The sequence below is a fragment of the Papaver somniferum genome, chromosome 3, assembly GCF_003573695.1.
Source record: "Papaver somniferum cultivar HN1 chromosome 3, ASM357369v1, whole genome shotgun sequence".
NCBI classification, from domain to species: Eukaryota; Viridiplantae; Streptophyta; class Magnoliopsida; order Ranunculales; family Papaveraceae; genus Papaver; species Papaver somniferum.
The window spans coordinates 5,420,222-5,444,244 of record NC_039360.1 but is presented as its reverse complement, the minus strand read 5'-3'; the positions used below and the strand labels follow the sequence as shown (position 1 = coordinate 5,444,244).

Here is a 24,023-nt window from a genome sequence, read left to right as displayed (position 1 = left end):
TTAACATCTCATATGATCCCCCTAATTCCTGCATCCTTGGTATTGTTTGAGGCTCCATCACAATTAAGATTTCCAAAACCATGCCTTGGAAAAATCCAAGGAACTACAATGTCTTCGGTTCTGCACATTTCCTGCTCAAGGTTTCCCCTAGCATTGAGAAAATCCCTGGAACTTCTTAAGGCTCTAGCAAGAACACTAGAAGGGATAAACACTCTGTTGTTGAATATCCATTCATTCCTACCTTTCCAAATGGACCAGCGAATAAATGGGAAGATATTTAACCAATTAACCCTCCAATTTTCCCTTAAAAATCTTTCGGAGTAGTTAGGTTAATATAATACTTTATCTTCCTCCATAAAGGCGTCACTGTTTTGCAACCAAAGAAGAAATGATAAGAAGTTTCAAAATCATTGTCACATAAACAACATCAAGGTATATACTTATGGTAAAGAGACTCATTTAGATTGATTCAAGAAATATTTTATTTACTGTGGACATTTAAGTTTCCACAGAAGTCTCCAATTAAGATCAGGCAAAACATTGCTCATCTTATTGGAGATGAGAAAGTTATAAGCGTCTCGAACAGTAATATCTCTTTTCTTACTATGAGACTACACAACCTGATCCTCACACTTATCACTGCCAATGCTAATATGGCCTTAATTTCTTCAGCCACTCTCTCGGAAATGAAACCATCTATTACAGTTGAATCCCAAGTCTTAAAATCAAAGTTAATAATATCCTTGAGTCTTGACCAATAAGTCAGGCACAATCTGATTTGTAACCTCAGCTATGACAAAAAGGGGTAAGTTAGACACCCAAGGATCATTCCAAATACTCACATTACTGCCATATCCTATGCTCCATCCAAGACTAGATTTCACAGCATCTCTCCCTTTGAGAATGCTCCTCCAACTAACATAGGCTCTGTTTTTTTTCCACAATTCCAAAAATTAGAATCCGAGTAATAGTTAGCTTTAACAGTTTGGTGACCTCCGATTCAGGATTATCATAAATTCTCCAGGCCATTTTTGCCAAAAGAGCTAAATTATTCAACTCTAAGTCTCTCACACCTAAACCACCAAAGTCCAAAGGCCTACAAACTTTCTCCAACCCAACCTTATTAATACTTCTCTTATCCTTATCTCTCCCCCCCCCCCCCCCCACACACACATTTCTCTTATCCCCATCGATCTTAGTAATCAGGATTTTGGGAAGTTTAAGCATACACATAATGTGATTGGAAACAAGATCCAACATAGACTTGATCAAGGTTGTTCTACCTGTAGGGTTCAAAGTTTTTGACTTCCAACCCTGCATTTTGTTAGCTAGTTTCTCAGTAAGATGAAGTAAGTATTAGTACCAATTATTCCCCATTGCAGTGGGATTCCGAGATACTTACCTGGATCCTTTGCCACTTGAACCTTAAGTGGTCTTGTCGTTCCTTTAGAAAAGCTTCTCCCCAAATTTGCAGAGGTAAGCAAGGTTGACTTAACATCACTAATATTCTGCCAAGACCACCTGCAAAATTTATCAAGAATAGTTCTTAGATTGCAAGCATTCCCATACGAGGCTTTGAGAAAAATAATGCAGTCATCTGCGTCAAGAGAATATGTGATGACCCCCCCTCCCCTAGCAATAGAAATCCCAGAAAGATCTATATCATATATTCCTTTTTGAATTATCCTTGATAAAGTCTCAAGATATATTATTAATAGGAACGGGGATAATGGATCCCATGTATAAGCCCATTTACCGGTATAAAAGACTCACTAGCAGATCCATTTATAAGAACCTAAAAAGAAACTGAAGAAACACACAGTTTAATCCAGTGAATAAAAGTGTTATCAAAACCCAGACAACTCAAAACTTTAAAAACAAAGGGCCAACTGACTCTATCATAAGCTTTGTCAGAGTCAAGCTTTAACGCCATCCACCATTTTTCTCATTTCTTATGCGTAAATGAGTGTATAATCTCATTACTAATAATAGCAGAATCAAAAATAGATCTTCATGTCACAAATGCATGCTTACTAGTAAAAATAAACTTAGAAAGCAAGGGTCTAAGTCTGTTATCAATGATTTTAGTGATAATTTTCATAGTGAAGTTGCATAGACTAATTGCTCTATAACCCTTAATAGTACCATGACTACTGTTTTTAGGAATGAGAGCTATAAAAGTTCTATTAAGTTTAGAGTCCAAATAACCTTTTTGGAAAAAGTCGGTAACCACTTGAATGACACTGTCTCCTACCTGATCCCAATATTTGGCAAAAAAAAAGCCTTGCAGACCATCCGGTCCAGGGGACTTATAGGCACCTAACTATTTCATTGCTTTTTTTAATTTCATTTTCACTAACATTACTAATCAAGCTCAAATTCTCAGAAGCGGAAATGACCGGGGAAAACAAACATTCAATACTTTCATTATCATAAACATTGCAACTACTAAACAAATTAAAGAAATGATCTACAATGTGATTTTCAATATTATATTGACCATCCAACCAATTGTTATTATTATGTTTAAGCCTAATAATTGAGTTTCTACTTCTTTTAACCAGAGTAGAAGTGTGGAAAAACTTAGTGTTTAAATCCCCTTCCAATAGCCAACTAACTCTAGACTTCTGCTTCCAAAACATTTCTTTCATCCTGAAAAAATTTAGATAGATACACAAACAGTTAGTCATAATAACCTTATTAGCATCAGATGAGATCCTATCGAAGTCACATTAAGCCTTAGTTAGCTCAGCCAAAGCATTCTCAATATTCCTATACAAATTACCAAAGACTTCCTTATTCCATTTTCTAGAATCAGTTTGGAATCTATCAACACACCTGAAAAAACTCTGATCATGTCTATTTGTTTCACTAGGTTTCCAAACATTTTTAAACATTTCCACAAACCTATCATCTTTAGTCCAGATGACCTCTAATTTATACGGTCTATGTATAAACTTTCTTTTAGGTTCTAGATCAATTAAGAGCACCCTATGGTCTGAATTGAAATAAGGCAAATGCAATACCTGAGCATTGGGAAACCTATTACACCACATAGTATTTGCCATCACCTTTTCCAATCTCTCCTTGATGTTTTCCAGGCACACACACTTGTTATTCCATGTGACAGACCAGAAAATTACGCCGAGGGCATCGAGACACATAGCCCATAAATTCCCCTATGCGCCATGATGATGCTACTTATCCGTCCTTAAAACTTGCAAGCATGATCGTGGGGCATGATGCAGCTAAATTAGCTTCCACACAGTTCTAACTGACCTTTGTTCTGCAAAGGGTTTATTAAGAAAACAAAATTTTTCCTAAAACGGAAAGAAAACAACCTTTTGAGGCCCAAAACAATAGAATTTGGCTAAAATTCCAAGACCGTGGTGTATCACGTCTTGATCGTTGGTCCGCTTCTAATAAATTTCGACCCATCTTGAGCTAAATTATGACACTCCGGTTTTTAGCCTCCAGATAGACTGTAGCTTGCTCATCGGCATCAACTTTTCTTTTTCGTACCAATGGTGCATCTATCAGGCTCATGCCATACTTTCCTTAGGATTATGCAAGATCCGCTAACTTGCATATTGATGCAACTTACTTTCTTGGCCATGCCCAATTCGTAGTTGATGCATATGCCAATTCCGTGTAGCTTGATAGGTAGTATGAACATCCAGTGAATGGTATGCAACTACCCTCATCAAGTGTGGACACAATCATCTCTTACATCGCAATATCGATCCAGATGATATGAGAGGCCAATGTGCCGCAATCATCTCGCAATTAGATGATATGAGCAACAAAGTACTGGACCGGCAATGCTGCAACTCATTGCGGATGCCTACGTACCCTTCGATACTTTAAAGGGATCAAGCACTGACCGTAGTTCATCCTCGAAGGGACAAAAACTTAATCCAACTCGTTCGCAAGGCCGTGACCAAGCAACAATGGTAATGGCCTAGTCCATATAGGTCGTTCCGTCAATATGCACAATGATTGTGCATTATCGGATCCGCGGCATGGCGTAGTGATGCCTAAGAATCAAATGTCCTATGTGCAAGGTTACGCGTCTACAAATGGGGCTTATGCATCATTTGTACTCTTTTGGCTAAGCTATGAAGCTTACTTGGAATATAGTCCGCATATGCACCTTCAACCAACTACCCATCCCTATATATATTTACTTGACATTTCTACAACTTTGGAAAGGGGAGAGGATTGACATGACTGTTTCACTATTCATGGTTGTTTCCATGTTTTTCTAATTAATCTGCAATGATTGCTGAGTTTCTGTTCTGTAATGCACAATAATTGCGCACCACTCGTTCTGGCTGTTGCACAATGATTGCACCACTCTTTCTGGCTATTGCACAATAATTGCGCAACATTCACTCTGCCAGCTCGCTCTGGCATGTTGCACAATTGTTGTGCAATATTGGCACTATGCCAATGTTCCCTTTACTAAGTAACAAGATATTTGAATGAAGCTTCATTTAAGGCCTTTACATCATTCACCCCTTTATTTCTTGTGAACCGGGTGACCCGGACGATCCAACCAGCGAACCTTTCAACCCAGTCTGTTCTTAACTGATTTGACCCAACAAATGTCTCAAGTCTAGATTTTTTTTTATTTGGTTTCTTTTTGAAACTTCAATCAAGTAATCAAACATTTAATTCAACTATTTAGACATTCAATCAAGCCATTAATCATCCATATTTCCATTAACCAACAGGAAGAAAGCTTCATAAAAAGATTAAAAAACATCATGATGATGAAATATATAAGATTTTATCAATAAATCTTCAATTTGTAAATCTTCCATACAACAAACAAATCGATGTTGTAAATCTTCCATAAAACTCACAAATCTTAAACGTTTACAGCCGGTGTGATAAGAGGAAATATGCACAGAGTATATCTTCACTTTCTCCATGTTATAAATCTTTTATAACGGTGGATTTGAATCCTAGAACCCTTGATGGAATTATGAGACGTAGAACCCATGACGAAGGAAAATATAGATCTTACAAAAACTAAAAGAGAGGGGACCTTTTAGTTTCTTCATTAAGTCATGGATGTAAGTGAGACCGGGAGAGATGGGAATACGTGGAAGAAACGGAAAGATACAAAATTAACTAGGTTATTAGGTCGAGAAGTACGATGGGTTGGACTCATCAGATCAAGCACTAGTGAAAAATAAGTTATTTGAGACATAAGGAAACGACACAAAACAACCATTAAGAAATAACTGCATACCAAACGTGTCGTTGAATAAAATCAAGATGTCGTTGTGATATGACTTTCGTTGACTTCTACAATGATGTTGCTTACTAAAGTCAAGATGTCGTTGTGATATGGCTTTCATTGACTTCGACAACAACACTTAAATAGTATTGTTATTGTGATACGATATTTTACTCTTGATGGTTAGGATTTATTCTAAACAAAAAGGGAACGGATGGGTCAAACATCTCACCTCAACCTTATCTATACCCACCGTAGGAGAGAGAAGCCACTAAAAATATGATCACCTCATTCTCCCCGCCCCTGCTTCTTTCACTCTTTCCTATTTTCTCTCCTCTTACATTGAAATCTCCCCTTACTTCCTTCGATCTCGCTCAATAAATTTTTTCATTTCTCTCACCAAACCACATTTTATAATTTTCTTCACTTCCTCCTTTTTGTATTCTGAACTTTAGAAACTGCTGCTTCAACTCTACACTCTCCTTTTCCCTGAGGATCGACTTGTATTTGCACTTTACACAATTGGCACTGTGCACTTACAGTCATTGTAGGTATCTTTCCCGACCTACCACTAACATATGTATTTAGTGGATTCTAAGTAACCATTACCAGCTGAAAAATTGAATAGCATATCATATTGAATCGACACATAGTAGCAACCAGAAGAGGTAGAAGAATTAATTTTTTAGTGAGAAAAGTAAAAATATTTTTATTTTAGTTAATGAGAGAAATTGGGTCTTCCATCTTAAAATGAAGTCCCTGAATTTCCTCTCAAATTCCTGCATTATCTCTAACCAATACGTCAATTCATCATTTCCATAATTAAATCCCACAAATCCATCCTCCCCTTTTCATATCTATTCCAGACATGAAAATATTCAAGACGAGGTTCGGCTTCTAAAGGAAGAGAAGATAGATCAAAGGTGAAGAAGCCAGGTTAGGCTCGAAGAGCGTCTGAGGTAAGAGTACTATGATTCCTTTAACTTTATTTTACGTACTATGTTTTACTTTTTTCCACTTGTCTTCATATTTTAGGATCCTGGAGAGATAAAATCTAAATTCGCGCATGTTGGCATCGAAGTACTTAGAAGTTTTTGATCCACCACACTCAAGATCTTCTTAAGATAACTATAGACAAAGGTTTCTCACCCAAAGGCTAACTTATATTTCCCTCTTGGTTATTCGAGATAAACATTTAATATTACACTCGTGAACACGAAAAATTCAGTCTTCACTTGAGGATTCAATTATCATAGAAACATAAATGTATATGTATGACAAATTTTAGAAATTCTTGATTGTGACATCCTACCATAATGCTTGATTCTAGATTGACCAATAGTTTTTCCCCCTAGTTAATTGGTCGAAATTTGGAATTCACCGCATAATGGATAGGGGCACAGGTAAATGTACATGTTTAATTTATAGTGGGAGACCAGGATTTTTGCTATCATATGGTAAGCGTGAAAGCTTATATCCACAGTGGTTGAACCGAAATTTTGTTAAGCAAAAGCAACAAATACATATAATATAAACTCAGGCTTTTCTTAAATAGGAAAAGAATTAACTAATAAGATTGTTACCTCAAATTTCGCATCCACTTCTCCAATATGATTGCATCTTCGTCCAGGGAGAATTGATATCGAAATATCACCACGTTGTCATCCTTATGCATAAACAAAAGAATAACAACACACCTCAACCTTTACCAGAGAAAGGTTGAAAACCGGTTTTAACAATTGCAAGCAAAAGTTGAAAACCGTCGAAACACATATGCTTTTATGCTAAACCAAAACCGATTCAACATATTGTGACTTTTTCACATATTGTTTCTATTAGAACCCCTCATGATCCTTTGATAAAGCCTACCAACATGGGATAAAACTTAATCCTGCTAAATCAAAAAGTCACCCAAACCATAAGGGTTCACAATATATGAGATCGAATATTAAGGTAGTAAAACCGAAATAAAACATCCCATAAACATACATAGCAATAAGGTAAAAGCAATTAAGCACATGCTATGTAAATCGAAAACTATCACAAGAAAAATTACCAATCAAATAATTTTATTCATAATAGTTTTATTCATAATAGACCAATACAATCAATGAAAGAAATCAAAAATTGATGTTTATTTTTCCTTGCAACCTAGTCCTTCATGTCAGAACTGAATGAAGGTGGATTACTACTTTTCAGCTTTTGAATTTCTTCAAGTAGAAATCCTTGTTGCTTTACCAGAATCTCTTGCAGATGAGAAATTTTCGTGAAGGATTCTGCAAGAGCATGTAATTCTGTCTTTGATTGAACACATAAGTGTGTCAATGCTTCAATACATTGATCTTTCTTCAGAGTATTCTCTCTTTCCTTCTTGCTAAGCCAATCTCCCTTTCTGATTTTACCCTTGATATCAAGAGATAATCCGGACTTAGTCTTGAGATGATCTTTCTGATCCTGCATCTTCTCCAGAGAAACCATTTGATCCAAACCCATAGTTCAGACAAGGAATGATCAAAATAGGAGAAAAATCTTTTTATATTTTTCATACTACCGAAAATATAATATTCCTAAAAATACGAATATATCAAATATCTTCAAATACTAGATACTATTTCCATAATCTACAAAAGTGCCTTGATTTTTCTGCTTCCTCACTCAAGGATTTGGCACACGAGATGAGGAAAGCATTTTAATACCGATCAAGTGGCATTAGTGTGAGATTTTCTCTCATTATGGAATTTTGAAAAACCAGAGTGTTCTTGATCTAGTATAGTATGAAAAGATCCCTTTTTGTTACCTCGAACTAATGAAGTATCTTGGGGTAGACTGGAATTGCATATGCAACTTTTAGCAATTCTGTTTTTAAAACAGTATTTGCATATTGTCTTATTTCTCTCTTTACCATTAGATGATTTAACAACATCGGAAGACATGTCCATTCTTAAAATGGGTAAATCACTAATGAAGGAGGAAGAGACAAGATTGACAACTAATGCAATATTAGTTGTTTCCTCTTCTTTATAATCGTATAAATCGGAGGACTCATCTAGAGTTACAACCAATGCCTTGCTTCCAATGTACTTCTTAAGATTGGGACCGTCTTTAGCAATATGACCAAACCCTTTACACTTGAAGCACTGCGGCTGATATTCATCATCTTCTTCCTGATCCTTTTTGACAGGGACTCGATCATGCGTTCGAGAAGATCGATAAGTATGCTTAACGAATCTCTTGCTTCTTTTCTTCAAGAGATATCGAAACTGTCTAGTAATTAATGATAATGAATTTTCAATTTCATCATCATAATTTTCTGCAATATGTTCATTTGAATCATCCCACTGTCTATTCCTTTCCATTGGAGCTTTTGGAACTTTTGCTTTAAAAGCGATTCCTTTACTTTGAATAGACTGTGATTCATGATCAAAGATATTTAACTTACCAACGAGTGTGCTTCGTAAGAGAGTTGAAATATCGTTTGCTTCTATGATTGCATGCTTCTTAGAGTCGTATCTAGATGGCAATGATCTGAGAATCTTGCATATTATAACCTTTTCAGAAATAGTCTTTCCTAACGAGAAAGAAACATTAATTATCTCAGAGATTTTAATGTGAAACTCCTCAAAAGTGTCGTTGTCATCCATTCGAAGGTTTTCCCACTCGGAAGTGAGGGTTTGAAGTCTATCTTCTTTTTCTGACGAATTTCCTTCGAATACGATCTGAATATTATCTCAAGCTTCTTTCGAAGTTTGACATGTTGACACATGATGTTGCAGGTCACGACTTACAGCATGAATAATAGCATTCAAACCTTCTGAATTCTGCTTTGCAAGTGCCTTTTCTTCATTCGAAAACTCTGCTAAGCGTTTAAACTCAGTTTCTGAATTTTCTCTCTTTGGAAGAGTATAACCATCGACGACTAATAGCCAAGTATTAAAGTCTCGTGATTGAAGAAAAGATCTCATAGCATATTTCCAACATAGATAGTTTGTTCCGTCAAATCTTGGCGGTAGGTTAATTGAAGTCGATTCATGAGAACTCGGGTTCATTCTTATAGGTTGGATCGCACCAAACACAGATTGTTAGATCTTTTCGTGTTTGCCTGCTCTGATACCAATTGAAAAGGCGAGGGTACCCAAATATACCTCAAGCTAAAACTTTTCCTACCTATAAGTCGTTTCTACGAAAGTGATTGTCTATGGACTGAGTCGAGACAATACAGCTAATCGGTCCACACTTCGTGTGATCGTATATGGATACGAGATCGAGACAATACAACAACGAAGTATGTTTACTTGATACAAAGGTTCATACTTAACCAAACACAATAGGATTGCTTATCAAGTAAATAGGAATTAACGTTTATGTAATTTACTTTAATTATAATAAGACAATTATAATATGGAAAATAAAAGTAAATGACACAACAAGATTTTGTTAATGAGGAAACCGCAAATGCAGAAAAACCCCGGGACCTTGTCCAGAATTGAATACTCTCAGGATTAAGCCGCTACAAAAAATTACACCTAACTTCGTATAATTGAGACCAAGTAACTAACCCTATAGTTCACCTAGTTCCGTCTGTATTCCCACGCCTCCGACTTATGAATAAGTCACGTACTTGGAACAATTCCTTTGGATCGTATTCCAAACAGTAAAGGAACAACAAATCTGTTTGGTATCAACTCTATTCAACCAAGTGATATGAGTCGGACAAAGGTTCTTCCGTTTATCTTAACATAAACTCCTTCGTCAGGTCCTTAGATCTATCTAATATTCAATTATCGAAGTAATCGTTTAAGATTAAGCCAACAACATCTTTAATCCGAAGAATCGTGTTGATGCCGATCTACTCAATTAATCAATCCAATCTACCACAAGGATAAACCGATTATTAATTGGATCCTCTCTTACCGAAACCAGTATTGTGCACACCAAAGATTATAAAACCCAAGTCAGATCTTCAATATCTTCTTTATCTTCAAATCTTCTTAAATCTTCAATAAAAACCTGCACACAATCACTTGAATCTCCTGGGATCAATCACGCACAGAACGGAGTCTGTTAACAATGGATTATCACAAGATCGTCTTTAGAACTAACAACAGTCTAAAGATCCCTGTCGAAACTCTGAACTAGTTTTAGTGAATCTTATATCAGAAGAGAAGATTCTCAAGAATAAACAAACTAGGTGCAATCAGATTTCAACCATTGTAGTCAATCAAAACAATCGAAAACAAAAGATAAACCATAATTATCTAGTTTCCCACCAACGGTACACGCCAGAGCTTCTCAATCCCAAAGAATACTTTAAACTGAGCGGCCATAAGAGATTTCGCCTAATTAGGCTACTCTCCTCTCCGAATAGGCGGCTACACCAGTAACAACAACAAAAGAGTAAATTTGTTGTTACGAAGGATTAATTTGCTAGAAAGGCAAACTTCAAGAATTTATAGACAAGGAAGTTTGGAAACCAAGGAATTTCCAAAACCGAAAATATTCTCAAGATATTCATTAAGGCACAAATTCGGTTTCCATAATTCCTGGAAATGCTTTGTCCAAAAATAATGATCGAAATCTCTCGGAAAATATAATTAGTAAATGCACATTACTAATTCTGGAATTTTCCTACAAAATGAAATTAATAACCTTAATTAAAAGATTTTTAACTTACTTATGTTTCGATCTTGAGATTCTCTTCCCTTAGCCAATAAGGATATCTTTGAAAAATTAAAGAAATAAACATTCATAGCACGTGTTCAAAGTTTGTCGACATGTTAACTTTCTAAGTTCTCTTTCACACTTACAACCTTGAAACCGATTTTCCACACTTCCAAACAAGTTTATAATTGGTTCATCTGACTTTCAAGAACTAGTAAAAGTTAGTCAGACACACAAACCCGATCATACCACAGGTGATTACTTAAGATCGGTTTTACTAATAAAAGTTATACCAATACATAAGTCAGTCCTTTATGAATAGTTCTACCAAGAACACAATAAGTTTTGAACGGTTATACTCTATCTATCACACATATTGGTTGTTCATAATATATGCAATGAATAAGAAGTTTCAAAATCATTGTCATATAAACAACATCAAGGTATATACTTATGGTAAAGCGACTCATTTATATTGATTCAAGAAATATTTTATTTACTGTGGACATTTAAGTTTCCACAGAAATCTCCAATTAAGATCAGGCAAAACATTGCTCATCTTATTGGATATGAGAAAGTTATAAGCGTCTCGAACAGTAATATCTCTTTTCTTACTATGAGACTACACAACCTGATCCTCACACTTATCACTGCCAATGCTAATATGGCCTTAATTTCTTCAGCCACTCTCTCGGAAATGAAACCATCTATTACAGTTGAATCCCAAGTCTTAAAATCAAAGTTAATAATATCCTTGAGTCTTGACCAATAAGTCAGGCACAATCTGATTTGTAACCTCAGCTATGACAAAAAGGGGTAAGTTAGACACCCAAGGATCATTCCAAATACTCACATTACTTCCATATCCTATGCTCCATCCAAGACTAGATTTCACAGCATCTCTCCCTTTGAGAATGCTCCTCCAACTAACATAGGCTCTGTTTTTTTTTCCACAATTCCAAAAATTAGAATCCGAGTAATACTTAGCTTTAACAGTTTGGTGACCTCCGATTCAAGATTATCATAAATTCTCCAGGCCATTTTTGCCAAAAGAGCTAAATTATTCAACTCTAAGTCTCTCACACCTAAACCACCAAAGTCCAAAGGCCTACAAACTTTATCCAACCCAACCTTATTAATACTTCTCTTATCCTTATCCCCCCCCCCCCCCCCCCACACACACGGAATTTCTCTTATCCCCATCGATCTTAGTAATCAGGATTTTGGGAAGTTTAAGCATACACATAATGTGATTGGAAACAAGATCCAACATAGACTTGATCAAGGTTGTTCTACCTGTAGGGTTCAAATTTTTTGACTTCCAACCCTGCATTTTGTTAGCTAGTTTCTCAGCAAGATGAAGTAAGTATTAGTACCAATTATTCCCCATTGTAGTGGGATTCCGAGATACTTACCTGGATCCTTTGCCACTTGAACCTTAAGTGGTCTTGTCGTTCCTTTAGAAAAGCTTCTCCCCAAATTTGCAGAGGTAAGCAAGGTTGACTTAACATCACTAATATTCTGCCAAGACCACCTGCAAAATTTATCAAGAATAGTTCTTATATTGCAAGCATTCCCATACGAGGCTTTGAGAAAAATAATGCAGTCATCTGCGTCAAGAGAATATGTGATGACCCCCCCTCCCCTAGCAATAGAAATCCCAGAAAGATCTATATCATATATTCCTTTTTGAATTATCCTTGATAAAGTCTCAAGATATTATTAATAGGAACGGGGATAATGGATCCCATTTATAAGCCCATTTACCGGTATAAAAGACTCACTAGCAAATCCATTTATAAGAACCTAAAAAGAAACTGAAGAAACACACAGTTTAATCCAGTGAATAAAAGTGTTATCAAAACCCAGACAACTCAAAACTTTAAAAACAAAGGGCCAACTGACTCTATATAAGCTTTGTCAAGTCAAGCTTTAACGCCATCCACCATTTTTCTCATTTCTTATGCGTAAATGAGTGTATAATCTCATTACTAATAATAGCAGAATCAAAAATAGATCTTCATGTCACAAATGCATGCTGACTAGTAAAAATAAACTTAGAAAGCAAGGGTCTAAGTCTGTTATCAATGATTTTAGTGATAATTTTCATAGTGAAGTTGCATAGACTAATTGCTCTATAACCCTTAATAGTACCATGACTACTGTTTTTAGGAATGAGAGCTATAAAAGTTTTATTAAGTTTAGAGTCCAAATAACCTTTTTGGAAAAAGTCGGTAACCACTTGAATGACACTGTCTCCTACCTGATCCCAATATTTGGCAAAAAAAAGCCTTGCAGACCATCCGGTCCAGGGGACTTATAGGCACCTAACTATTTCATTGCTTTTTTTAATTTCATTTTCACTAACATTACTAATCAAGTTCAAATTCTCAGAAGCGGAAATGACCGGGGAAAACAAACATTCAATACTTTCATTATCATAAACATTGCTACTACTAAACAAATTAAAGAAATGATCTACAATGTGATTTTCAATATTATATGACCATCCAACCAATTTCTATTATTATGTTTAAGCCTAATAATTGAGTTTCTACTTCTTTTAACCAGAGTAGAAGTGTGGAAAAACTTAGTGTTTAAATCCCCTTCCAATAGCCAACTAACTCTAGACTTCTGCTTCCAAAACATTTCTTTCATCCTGAAAAAATTTAGATAGATACACAAACAGTTAGTCATAATAACCTTATTAGCATCAGATGAGATCCTATCGAAGTCACATTAAGCCTTAGTTAGCTCAGCCAAAGCATTCTCAATATTCCTATACAAATTACCAAAGACTTCCTTATTCCATTTTCTAGAATCAGTTTGGAATCTATCAACACACCTGAAAAAACTCTGATCATGTCTATTTGTTTCACTAGGTTTCCAAACATTTTTAAACATTTCCACAAACCTATTATCTTTAGTCCAGATGACCTCTAATTTATACGGTCTATGTATAAACTTTCTTTTAGGTTCTAGATCAATTAAGAGCACCCTATGGTCTGAATTGAAATAAGGCAAATGCAATACCTGAGCATTGGGAAACCTATTACACCACATAGTATTTGCCATCACCTTTTCCAATCTCTCCTTGATGTTTTCCAGGCACACACACTTGTTATTCCATGTGACAGACCAGAAAATTACGCCGAGGGCATCGAGACACATAGCCCATAAATTCCCCTATGCGCCATGATGATGCTACTTATCCGTCCTTAAAACTTGCAAGCATGATCGTGGGGCATGATGCAGCTAAATTAGCTTCCACACAGTTCTAACTGACCTTTTTTCTGCAAAGGGTTTATTAAGAAAACAAAATTTTTCCTAAAACGGAAAGAAAACAACCTTTTGAGGCCAAAAACAATAGAATTTGGCTAAAATTCCAAGACCGTGGTGTATCACGTCTTGATCGTTGGTCCGCTTCCAATCAATTTCGACCCATCTTGAGCTAAATTATGACACTCCGGTTTTTAGCCTCCAGATAGACTGTAGCTTGCTCATCGGCATCAACTTTTCTTTTTCGTACCAATGGTGCATCTATCAGGCTCATGCCGTACTTTCCTTAGGATTATGCAAGATCCGCTAACTTGCATATTGATGCAACTTACTTTCTTGGCCATGCCCAATTCGTAGTTGATGCATATTCCAATTCCGTGTAGCTTGATAGGTAGTATGAACATCCAGTGAATGGTATGCAACTACCCTCATCAAGTGTGGACACAATCATCTCTTACATCGCAATATCGATCCAGATGATATGAGAGGCCAATGTGCCGCAATCATCTCGCAATTAGATGATATGAGCAACAAAGTACTGGACCGGCAATGCTGCAACTCATTGCGGATGCCTACGTACCCTTCGATACTTTAAAGGGATCAAGCACTGACCGTAGTTCATCCTCGAAGGGACAAAAACTTAATCCAACTCGTTCGCAAGGCCGTGACCAAGCAACAATGGTAATGGCCTAGTCCATATAGGTCGTTCCATCAATATGCACAATGATTGTGCATTATCGGATCCGCGGCATGGCGTAGTGATGCCTAAGCATCAAATGTCCTATGTGCAAGGTTACGCGGCTACAAATGGGGCTTATGCATCATTTGTACTCTTTTGGCTAAGCTATGAAGCTTACTTGGAATATAGTCCGCATATGCACCTTCAACCAACTACCCATCCCTATATATATTTACTTGACATTTCTACAACTTTGGAAAGGGGAGAGGATTGACATGACTGTTTCACTATTCATGGTTGTTTCCATGTTTTTCTAATTAATCTGCAATGATTGCTGAGTTTCTGTTCTGTAATGCACAATAACTGCGCACCACTCGTTCTGGCTATTGCACAATGATTGCACCACTCTTTCTGGCTATTGCACAATAATTGCGCAACATTCACTCTGCCAGCTCGCTCTGGCATGTTGCACAATTGTTGTGCAATATTGGCACTATGCCGATGTTCCATTTACTAAGTAACAAGATATTTGAATGAAGCTTCATTTAAGGCCTTTACATCATTCACCCCTTTATTTCTTGTGAACCGGGTGACCCGGACGATCCAACCAGCGAACCTTTCAACCCAGTCTGTTCTTAGCTGATTTGACCCAACAAATGTCTCAAGTCTAGATTTTTTTTTATTTGGTTTCTTTTTGAAACTTCAATCAAATAATCAAACATTTAATTCAACTATTTAGACATTCAATCAAGCCATTAATCATCCATATTTCCATTAACCAACAGGAAGAAAGCTTCATAAAAAGATTAAAAAACATCATGATGATGAAATATATAAGATTTTATCAATAAATCTTCAATTTGTAAATCTTCCATACAACAAACAAATCGATGTTGTAAATCTTCCATAAAACTCACAAATCTTAACGTTTACAGCCGGTGTGATAAGAGGAAATATGCACAGAGTATATCTTCACTTTCTCCATGTTATAAATCTTTTATAACGGTGGATTTGAAACCTAGAACCCTTGATGGAATATGAGACGTAGAACCCATGACGAAGGAAATATAGATCTTACAAAAACTAAAAGAAGGGGACCTTTTAGTTTCTTCATTAAGTCATGGATGTAAGTGAGACCGGGAGAGATGGGAATACGTGGAAGAAACGGAAAGATACAAAATTAACTAGGTTATTAGGTCGAGAAGTACGATGGGTTGGACTCATCAGATCAAGCACTAGTGAAAAATAAGTTATTTGAGACATAAGGAAACGACACAAAACAACCATTAAGAAATAACTGCATACCAAACGTGTCGTTGAATAAAATCAAGATGTCGTTGTGATATGACTTTCGTTGACTTCTACAATGATGTTGCTTACTAAAGTCAAGATGTCGTTGTGATATGGCTTTCATTGACTTCGACAACAACACTTAAATAGTATTGTTATTGTGATACGATATTTTACTCTTGATGGTTAGGATTTATTCTAAACAAAAAGGGAACGGATGGGTCAAACATCTCACCTCAACCTTATCTATACCCACCGTAGGAGAGAGAAGCCACTAAAAATATGATCACCTCATTCTCCCCGCCCCTGCTTCTTTCACTCTTTCCTATTTTCTCTCCTCTTACATTGAAATCTCCCCTTACTTCCTTCGATCTCGCTCAATAAATTTTTTCATTTCTCTCACCAAACCACATTTTATAATTTTCTTCACTTCCTCCTTTTTGTATTCTGAACTTTAGAAACTGCTGCTTCAACTCTACACTCTCCTTTTCCCTGAGGATCGACTTGTATTTGCACTTTACACAATTGGCACTGTGCACTTACAGTCATTGTAGGTATCTTTCCCGACCTACCACTAACATATGTATTTAGTGGATTCTAAGTAACCATTACCAGCTGAAAAATTGAATAGCATATCATATTGAATCGACACATAGTAGCAACCAGAAGAGGTAGAAGAATTAATTTTTTAGTGAGAAAAGTAAAAATATTTTTATTTTAGTTAATGAGAGAAATTGGGTCTTCCATCTTAAAATGAAGTCCCTGAATTTCCTCTCAAATTCCTGCATTATCTCTAACCAATACGTCAATTCATCATTTCCATAATTAAATCCCACAAATCCATCCTCCCCTTTTCATATCTATTCCAGACATGAAAATATTCAAGACGAGGTTCGGCTTCTAAAGGAAGAGAAGATAGATCAAAGGTGAAGAAGCCAGGTTAGGCTCGAAGAGCGTCTGAGGTAAGAGTACTATGATTCCTTTAACTTTATTTTACGTACTATGTTTTACTTTTTTCCACTTGTCTTCATATTTTAGGATCCTGGAGAGATAAAATCTAAATTCGCGCATGTTGGCATCGAAGTACTTAGAAGTTTTTGATCCACCACACTCAAGATCTTCTTAAGATAACTATAGACAAAGGTTTCTCACCCAAAGGCTAACTTATATTTCCCTCTTGGTTATTCGAGATAAACATTTAATATTACACTCGTGAACACGAAAAATTCAGTCTTCACTTGAGGATTCAATTATCATAGAAACATAAATGTATATGTATGACAAATTTTAGAAATTCTTGATTGTGACATCCTACCATAATGCTTGATTCTAGATTGACCAATAGTTTTTCCCCCTAGTTAATTGGTCGAAATTTGGAATTCACCGCATAATGGATAGGGGCACAGGTAAATGTACATGTTTAATTTATAGTGGGAGACCAGGATTTTTGCTATCATATGGTAAGTGTGAAAGCTTATATCCACAGTGGTTGAACCGAAATTTTGTTAAGCAAAAGCAACAAATACATATAATATAAACTCAGGCTTTTCTTAAACAGGAAAAGAATTAACTAATAAGATTGTTACCTCAAATTTCGCATCCACTTCTCCAATATGATTGCATCTTCGTCCAGGGAGAATTGATATCGAAATATCACCACGTTGTCATCCTTATGCATAAACAAAAGAATAACAACACACCTCAACCTTTACCAGAGAAAGGTTGAAAACCGGTTTTAACAATTGCAAGCAAAAGTTGAAAACCGTCGAAACACATATGCTTTTATGCTAAACCAAAACCGATTCAACATATTGTGACTTTTTCACATATTGTTTCTATTAGAACCCCTCATGATCCTTTGATAAATCCTACCAACATGGGATAGAACTTAATCCTGCTAAATCAAAAAGTCACCCAAATCATAAGGGTTCACAATATATGAGATCGAATATTAAGGTAGTAAAACCGAAATAAAACATCCCATAAACATACATAGCAATAAGGTAAAAGCAATTAAGCACAGGCTATGTAAATCGAAAACTATCACAAGAAAAATTACCAATCAAATAATTTTATTCATAATAGTTTTATTCATAATAGACCAATACAATCAATGAAAGAAATCAAAAATTGATGTTTATTTTTTCTTTCTACATAGTCCTTCATGTCAGAACTGAATGAAGGTGGATTACTACTTTTCAGCTTTTGAATTTCTTCAAGTAGAAAGCCTTGTTGCTTTACCAGAATCTCTTGCAGATGAGAAATTTTCGTGAAGGATTCTGCAAGAGCATGTAATTCTGTCTTTGATTGAACACATAAGTGTGTCAATGCTTCAATACACTGATCTTTCTTCAGAGTATTCTCTCTTTCCTTCTTGCTAAGCCAATCTCCCTTTCTGATTTTACCCTTATATCAAGAGATAATCCGGACTTAGTTTAGATGATCTTTCTGATCCTGCATCTTCTCCAGAGAAACCATTTGATCCAGACCCATAGTTCGGACAAGGAATGATCAAAATAGGAGAAAATCTTTTTATATTTTTCATACTACCGAAAATATAATATTCCTAAAAATACGAATATATCAAATATCTTCAAATACTAGATATATTTCCATAATCTACACAAAGTGCCTTGATTTTTCTTCTTCCTCACTCAAATTTGGCACACGAGATGAGGAAAGAATTTAATACCGATCAAGTGGCATTAGTATGAGATTTTCTCTCATTATGGAATTTTGAAAACCAGAGTGTTCTTGATCTAGTATAGTATGAAAAGATCTTTTGTTACCTCGAACTAACGAAGTATCTTGGGATACTGGAATTGCATATGCAACTTTTAGCAATTCTGTTTTTAAACAGTTTTTGCATCTTGTCTTATTTCCCTTTACCATTAGATGATTTAATAACATCGGAAGACATGTCCATTCTTAAAATGGGTAAATCACTAATGAGGAGGAAGAAAGATTGACAACTAATGCAATTAGTTGTTTCCTCTTCTTCAGAATCGTATGAATCGGAGGACTCATCTAGAGTTACAACCAATGCCTTGCTTCCAGTGTATTCTTAAGATTGGGACAGTCTTTAGCAATATGACCAAACCCTTTACACTTGAAGCACTGCGGCTGATATTCATCATCTTCTTCCTGATCCTTTTTGACAGGAACTCGATCATGCGGTCGAGAAGATCGATAAGTATCCTTAACGAATCTCTTGTTCTTTTCTTCAAGAGATATCGAAACTGTCTAGTAATTAATGATAATGATTTTCAATTTCATCATCAATTTTCTGCAATCTTCATTGAATCATCCACTGTCTATTCCTTTCCATTGGCTTTTGGAACTTTTGCTTTAAAAGCGATTCCTTTACTTTGAATAGACTGTGATTCATGATCAAAGATATTTAACTTACCAACGAGTGTGCTTCGTAGAGAGTTGAAAGATCGTTTGCTTCTATGATTGCATGCTTCTTAGAATCGTATCTAGATGGCAACGATCTGAGAATCTTGCATATTATCTTTTCAGAAATAGTCTTTCCTAACGAGAAAGAACATTAATTATCTCAGAGAGTTTAATGTGAAACTCCTCAAAAGTGTCGTTGTCATCCATTCGAAGGTTTTCCCACTCGGAAGAGGGTTTGAAGTCTAGCTTCTTTTCTGACGAATTTCCTTCGAATACGATCTGAATATTATCCCAAGCTTCTTTCGAAGTTTGACATGTTGACACATGATGTTGTATCACGACTTACAGCATGAATAATAGCATTCAAACCATCTGAATTCTGCTTTGCAAGTGCCTTTTCTTCGTTCGAAAACTCTGCTAAGCGTTTAAACTCAGTTTCTGAATTTTCTCTCTTTGGAAGAGTATAACCATCGACGACTAATAGCCAAGTATTAAAGTCTCGTGATTGAAGAAAAGATCTCATAGCATATTTCCACCATAGATAGTTTGTTCCGTCAAATCTTGGCGGTACGTTAATTGAAGTCGATTCATGAGAACTCGAGTTCATTCTTATAGGTTGGATCGCACCAAACACAGATTGTTAGATCTTTTCGTGTTTGCCTGCTCTGATACCAATTGAAAAGGCGAGGGTACCCAAATATACCTCAAGCTAAAACTTTTCCTACCTATAAGTCCTTTCTCCGAAAGTGATTGTCTATGGACTGAGTCGAGACAATACAACTAATCGGTTCACACTTCGTGTGATCGTATGGATACGAGATCGAGACAATACAACAACGAAGTATGTTTACTTGATACAAAGGTTCAACTTAACCAAACACAATAGGATTGCTTATCAAGTAAATAGGAATTAACGTTTTGTAATTTACTTTAATTATAATAACAATTATAATGGAAATAAAAGTAAATGACACAAGATTTTGTTAACGAGGAAACCGCAAATGCAGAAAAACCCCGGGACCTTGTCCAGAATTGAATACTCTCAGGATTAAGCCGCTACAAAAATTACACCTAACTTCGTATAGTTGAGACCAAGTAACTAACCCTATAGTTCACCTAGTTCCGTCTGTATTCCCACGCCTCCACTTATAATAAGTCACGTACTTGGAACAATTCCTTTGGTTCGTATTCCAAACAGTAAAGGAACAACAAATCTGTTTGGTATCAACTCTATTCAACCAAGTGATATGAGTCGGACAAAGGCTCTTCCGTTTATCTTAACATAAACTCCTTCGTCAGGTCCTTAGATCTATCTTATTCAATTACCGAAGTAATCGTTTAAGATTAAGCCAACAACATCTTTAATCCGAAGAATCGTGTTGATGCCGATCTACTCAATTAATCAATCCAATCTACCACAAGGATAAACCGATTATTAATTGGATCCTCTTTACCGAAACAAGTATTGTGCACACCAAAGATTATAAAACCCAAGTCAGATCTTCAATATCTTCTTTTCTTCAAATCTTCTTAAATCTTCAATAAAAACCTGCACACAATCACTTGAATCTCTTGTGATCAATCACGCACAGAACGGAGTCTGTTAACAATGGATTATCACAAGATCGTCTTTAGAACTAACAACAGTCTAAAGATCCCTGTCGAAACTCTGAACTAGTTTGAGTGAATCTTATATCAGAAGAGAAGATTCTCAAGAATAAACAAACTAGGTGCAATCAGATTTCAACCATTAGTCAATCAAATCAATCGAAAACAAAAGATAAACCAATTATCTAGTTTCCCACCAACGGTACACGCTAGAGCTTCTCAATCCCAAAGAACTTTAAACTGAGCGGCCGTAAGAGATTTCGCCTAATTAGGTTACTCTCCTCTCCGAATAGGCGGCTACACCAGTAACAACAACAAAAGAGTAAATTTGTTGTTACGAAGGATTAGTTTGCTAGAAAGGCAAACTTCAAGTATTTATAGACAAGGAAGTTTGGACACCAAGGAATTTCCAAAACCGAAAATATTCTCAAGATATTCATTAAGGCACAAATTCGGTTTCCATAATTCCTGGAAATGCTTTGTCCAAAAATAATGATCGAAATCTCTCGGAAAATATAATTAGTAAATGCACATTACTAATTCTGGAATTTTCCTACAAAATGAAATTAATAACCTTAATTAAAAGATTTTTAACTTACTTATGTTTCGATCTTGAGATTCTCTTCCCTTAGCCAATAAGGATATCTTTGAAAAATTAAAGAAATAAACATTCATAGCACGTGTTCAAAGTTTGTCGACATGTTAACTTTCTAAGTTCTCTTTCACACTTACAACCTTGAAACCGATTTTCCACACTTCCAAACAAGTTTATAATTGGTTCATCTGACTTTCAAGAACTAGTAAAAGTTAGTCAGACACACAAACCCGATCATACCACAGGTGATTACTTAAGATCGGTTTTACTAATAAAAGTTATACCAATACATAAGTCAGTCCTTTATGAATAGTTCTACCAAGAACACAATAAGTTTTGAACGGTTATACTCTATCTATCACACATATTGGTTGTTCATAATATGCAATGAATAAGAAGTTTCAAATCATTGTCATATAAACAACATCAAGGTATATACTTATGGTAAAGCGACTCATTTATATTGATTCAAGAAATATTTTATTTACTGTGGACATTTAAGTTTCCACAGAAATCTCCAATTAAGATCAGGCAAAACATTGCTCATCTTATTGGATATGAGAAAGTTATAAGCGTCTCGAACAGTAATATCTCTTTTCTTACTATGAGACTACACAACCTGATCCTCACACTTATCACTGCCAATGCTAATATGGCCTTAATTTCTTCAGCCACTCTCTCGGAAATGAAACCATCTATTACAGTTGAATCCCAAGTCTTAAAATCAAAGTTAATAATATCCTTGAGTCTTGACCAATAAGTCAGGCACAATCTGATTTGTAACCTCAGCTATGACAAAAAGGGGTAAGTTAGACACCCAAGGATCATTCCAAATACTCACATTACTTCCATATCCTATGCTCCATCCAAGACTAGATTTCACAGCATCTCTCCCTTTGAGAATGCTCCTCCAACTAACATAGGCTCTGTTTTTTTTTCCACAATTCCAAAAATTAGAATCCGAGTAACTTAGCTTTAACAGTTTGGTGACCTCCGATTCAAGATTATCATAAATTCTCCAGGCCATTTTTGCCAAAAGAGCTAAATTATTCAACTCTAAGTCTCTCACACCTAAACCACCAAAGTCCAAAGGCCTACAAACTTTATCCAACCCAACCAATTAATACTTCTCTTATCCTTATCTCCCCCCCCCCCCCCCCCACACACGGAATTTCTCTTATCCCCATCGATCTTAGTAATCAGGATTTTGGGAAGTTTAAGCATACACATAATGTGATTGGAAACAAGATCCAACATAGACTTGATCAAGGTTGTTCTACCTGTAGGGTTCAAATTTTTTGACTTCCAACCCTGCATTTTGTTAGCTAGTTTCTCAGCAAGATGAAGTAAGTATTAGTACCAATTATTCCCCATTGTAGTGGGATTCCGAGATACTTACCTGGATCCTTTGCCACTTGAACCTTAAGTGGTCTTGTCGTTCCTTTAGAAAAGCTTCTCCCCAAATTTGCAGAGGTAAGCAAGGTTGACTTAACATCACTAATATTCTGCCAAGACCACCTGCAAAATTTATCAAGAATAGTTCTTATTGCAAGCATTCCCATACGAGGCTTTGAGAAAAATAATGCAGTCATCTGCGTCAAGAGAATATGTGATGACCCCCCCTCCCCTAGCAATAGAAATCCCAGAAAGATCTATATCATATATTCCTTTTTGAATTATCCTTGATAAAGTCTCAAGATATATTATTAATAGGAACGGGGATAATGGATCCCATTTATAAGCCCATTTACCGGTATAAAAGACTCACTAGCAAATCCATTTATAAGAACCTAAAAAGAAACTGAAGAAACACACAGTTTAATCCAGTGAATAAAAGTGTTATCAAAACCCAGACAACTCAAAACTTTAAAAACAAAGGGCCAACTGACTCTATCATAAGCTTTGTCAAAGTCAAGCTTTAACGCCATCCACCATTTTTCTCATTTCTTATGCGTAAATGAGTGTATAATCTCATTACTAATAATAGCAGAATCAAAAATAGATCTTCATGTCACAAATGCATGCTGACTAGTAAAAATAAACTTAGAAAGCAAGGGTCTAAGTCTGTTATCAATGATTTTAGTGATAATTTTCATAGTGAAGTTGCATAGACTAATTGCTCTATAACCCTTAATAGTACCATGACTACTGTTTTTAGGAATGAGAGCTATAAAAGTTTTATTAAGTTTAGAGTCCAAATAACCTTTTTGGAAAAAGTCGGTAACCACTTGAATGACACTGTCTCCTACCTGATCCCAATATTTGGC

The 24,023-nt window shown here is 35.8% G+C and overlaps 1 protein-coding gene across 1 annotated transcript; it reads right to left on the bottom strand.

Moving 5' to 3' along the window:
- Positions 1–915: 915 nt before the first annotated feature.
- LOC113358945 lies at positions 916–23,684 on the bottom strand. Its single transcript, XM_026602655.1, has 6 exons — positions 23,572–23,684; positions 23,156–23,274; positions 22,376–22,451; positions 12,322–12,440; positions 1,403–1,521; positions 916–1,314 (listed from the first exon to the last, which is right to left on the bottom strand). Exons 1-6 carry the CDS (start codon positions 23,682–23,684, stop codon positions 916–918), a joined length of 945 nt encoding a protein of 314 aa, XP_026458440.1.
- Positions 23,685–24,023: the final 339 nt, after the last annotated feature.